The 4542-nt window shown below is 17.0% G+C and overlaps 1 protein-coding gene across 1 annotated transcript; it reads left to right on the forward strand.

Moving 5' to 3' along the window:
* Positions 1-1745: 1745 nt before the first annotated feature.
* On the forward strand, positions 1746-4406 carry PRSY57_1215700 (putative membrane protein; the record flags this gene model as incomplete). Its single annotated transcript, XM_012908584.2, has 1 exon — positions 1746-4406. The coding sequence occupies one exon, from the start codon at positions 1746-1748 to the stop codon at positions 4404-4406; it is 2661 nt and encodes an 886-aa protein (XP_012764038.2).
* Positions 4407-4542: the final 136 nt, after the last annotated feature.

Here is a 4542-nt window from a genome sequence, read left to right on the forward strand (position 1 = left end):
AATAAATAAATAAATAAATATATATATATATATATATATATATATATATATATATATATATTCAAATAATTGTTTCCCTTTTTTTATAAGATGTTTTCTCTCTATATATATATAATATTATATTATATATATGGGAATTTTTTTTTTTTTTTTAATATATATAATATTATATGCTGAATTATAAATATTTTATCATATTTTTATTTATTTTAGTTTTTATTAATTAACATTTCAGACATATCTTTATAAAATATAAAATTGTATATCTCCAATGCGTATGAAATTTTCTTTTTTTCTTTTATTTTTTTATTTTTTATGAAAAATATTTGGACTCTTCAAATAAAATATATTCAATTTTTTTTTTTTTTTTTATTTCTCTTACTGCTGTACATAAAAATTATATAATGTTATAAATTACTCTTTTTTTCGATAATTATATATATTTTATTTTTTTTTTTTTATTAATAAAAATGAAAATATAAAAATATATATTATATTGAATAAAATTGTAAAAGAAATAAAAATATTTTATATACATAATATTAAATATAAATATATATATATATATATATAATATATTAGGTATTTCATATTTATATAATATATTGTAATATATTACGTATACATATAAATATAAATGATATATTAAATATCTATATTATATTAATATATATATATATATATATATATATATATATATATCAAACCCATGCCTGAAGAAAAAATAAAAAGAATAATACATATAAATATATTTATTATAATATACATATCTTATATATAATATAATTATATATATATATATATATATATATTTATATTTTTTTTTTTTTTTTTTTTTGACAGATAATACAAAAATATTTGTTGCCCATTTTTAATGGTATTAAATATTTTGTTTAAGTCTATTAACTTTATATATATATATATATATATATATTTTTTTTAAATATATACTTATATAAAAATCTGATTTTCTTTTAACATATAGATATAATATATATATATATTACATAATAATTTTGTGTATATGTATAAAATTTAAAGAAATATATTTTATATAATATTATATATAATTTATTTATATATATTTAAAATATTTTTATAAATACATATAAATCTTAACATATATATATAATATATTCTTTAAACCCAGTAAAAAAAAAATATAAAAAAATGTCCATTCATAAAAAGAAGATAATACAGTACAGAATAATATAAGATAATATTATATAAATAAATAAATAAATAAATATATATATATATATATATATATTTATATATGTTATATTATCCTTTTTGTTCTTTTATATTTATATATATGTTTGGTATATTTAAATCCCCCTCCCCTTTTTTTGTGTATTACTTTATAAATATATATATATATATATATATATATATATATATATAATACAATTATAATTATGCTATAATTATATTGTTATTATATTATATTATATTTACCATTGTTATATATATATATATATTAATTTATATAATTTTTTTTTTTTTTTTTCTATTTTATTATTATTTTTTTTGTATGTAGCATATGAAAAGGTTAAATGGTAAAATTTTTGAAGTTGGTAATAAAATAGAATTATGAAATTAACAAATAAATTACTGTAGTTATTTTAAAAAAAAAGGATTACAAATAGAATGTACATTTTTGTTTTTACAAAAAAGAAGATATATAATAGAAAATGAATTATATAATAAAATAAATATATAGATTCGATATATAGAAGATAAAAATGTTTAAGAGATGTATCTTATATTTTGTTATATCTATTTTTAGTTTAATTCTGGTGGTTTATAAAGAATCTAGATATGGATATAAGAAATTTAAATATGAGAAGAAGTATAAGAAAGGTTGTGATATAAACAATGATCTATGTTATAATGATAATGTTGATTATTATGATGATTATTATGATGATAAGGCTTTAGGTAAATCCGAAAACGATTATGAAGTTGTTAATTATGATGAATATACAAATAATAATAAAAAGAAAAGTATAAGTCTAAGTAATAACAAAACGAAGAATAAAAATTCTTTTGATAATTATAATAATAAATATGTAGATAAGAATAAAATAAATTATATTTTTAAACCTTATTTTGAAGAATTAAATAATAACATTACAAAATTAGATCATGTTATTTCTTTATTTTATGAATTTTCCATAAATGCAAAATTCTTTATTTTAATATTTTTTAAATCCACTATGAACATATTACATTCATATGGTATCTTATTAATTTCATTAATCAAAATTTTATTTTTATGGTTTATTATTTTACGGCCATATATTAAATGGTTATTTATTAAATTAAAAAAATCATATATGAAATTAGATTATCAAAGTAAGAAATATATTATATATATGATGACAATACTTTTAACATTTTTATATTTAATATATGTAGGAGTTTTTAAATATACCATAAATAAAATATCTAAAATCTATAAATACTTTTTAAAAAAAATATTCAGAATTAATAATTTCTTATTTAAAGTCTTTCCTTATATTATAAGCACCCTGTTATATGCTACAATAATTAAAACCATACCCATCAAATGTATTTCCTTTTTTATATATTCATGTTTTTTCCCATTCCCTTCTATATATTCAATAGTTATTATTTTGAAATATGTATACCTCCCAACTTTAAATAGGTGTATTATTAATAAAGTGGAAGAAGAATATCACGAAAAAAATCAAGTAAAAAATCAAGTAAAAAATCAAGAAAAAAATCAAGAAAAAAATCAAGAAAAAAATCAAGAAAAAAATCAAGACCAAACAAAATATCAATCCATAGGCACTTCTACCACATCGAAAGACAAACATGAATATATAACACATCATCATAATTCTTGTACAACAAATGCAACGACTTGTATGCAAGTCCAAGATGTTTCTGAAACGAATGAAGGTCTAACATTAAAAAAAAAAATATATATAAATGAAAAGGATATAGCTAAAGATAAAAAAAAAGAAACATCCAAGGGAATGTTAAAAAAAATTACAAAAAAGGTAACTGGGAAAATATCTAAAAAGACAACTGAAGAGGGAGCATGTGAAAATGATGTACAAAAGGGAGAAGGGTATTCACAAGAAATGAATCACCACAATATAGATCAAGTTGATAAAATTTATGATAGTTCTACAGAAGAAGAATGTGACCATCTTGTGGATGATAAAGATGAAAACTGTTTAGATGATAAAAACGAAGATTTATTAAATGACCAAATGGATGATGGTGTAGAAGATTATGTTGAAGAATACATTGAAGAACAATCTAAATGTGAAAGTAAAATTTGTTATAAAGATATAAATAAAAATATAAACATAAATCATATACATGTTAATGATATTAATGTGACTAATAAGAAAGGTATAGATGAAAAAAATAATTATTGTATAAGTAATTTTTCATTTATTAAAAAAAAATATTCTACTTTATTTGGACTAGAAAGTTTTAATTTAAGATCTCGATATAAATCAAAAAGAGAAAACAAGTCTCAATTATCTTCAAGTCAATTTAATCAAATTGGAAATGAAAGATTTAGTTGTGTATCATCTATATCATTTTTAAATGATGAAGAAGGAAATATACATTCATATGATGTGCCCATATTGTTAGAATATTGGTTATTTATTAATATATTGAAATTTTTAAGAACATTACTTTTTTTTCATAGATTTGTAAAAATACCTTTCCTATTTGAATATTTTACATTGTTTGTTATAACTATAAATTTGAGTGAAAAATTACATGAATTTATGTTTTTAAAAAAATATAAATCTTCTATCTTAGTAAGATTATTAAAAAATGTATTAGTAACAACAGTTGATTTCTTATTATATTTCTTATTTAATGTTAGATTAGAAAATGAAAAAAAAGAAGAAGAAAAACCAAATAATAATACAAAACAAGAATATTTAGAAAGAAGTAATTTATTAATCAAATTATCCAAAATTTGTAAAGAAAAACTTAAAATGAATGAAACAGTCAAATTCAGTTTTACTTGTCTAAAATCTATAATAACAGAAAATGTTGTTGAAAATGTTAAATTACCTTTATATATTAAAATATTTATTAATATATTAATATATATGCCGCAATTAATTCTACTTATATTCCCATCTTTTATACTCAAAATTTATTTCCTATATATTTTTTTTCTAGCACCTATTTTTGGATCACTTAAATGCTTAGAAGAAAAAAAAGCTATACACAACAAAATATATTTTATTTGCTATTTCTTCTTTTATAATATATCATCTATTGTAGTAAACCATTCTATTTTTAAGTGTTTACCATTCTACAATTTATATAAAATCTTAATTACTATATCTGTTCAAACAGCTCTCAAATATATTTTTAACACCCTAAAGTTAATGACTTGAGTTCTTCGTACCAAAAAAGCCCACGCATATGTATAACAATGTGTTATATGGATATATGTATATGTATATATGTATGTATGTATATATATATATATATATGTATATATGTATGTATATATATATATATATATATATA

Source organism: Plasmodium reichenowi, chromosome 12, assembly GCF_001601855.1.
Source record: "Plasmodium reichenowi strain SY57 chromosome 12, whole genome shotgun sequence".
NCBI lineage: Eukaryota > Apicomplexa > Aconoidasida > Haemosporida > Plasmodiidae > Plasmodium > Plasmodium reichenowi.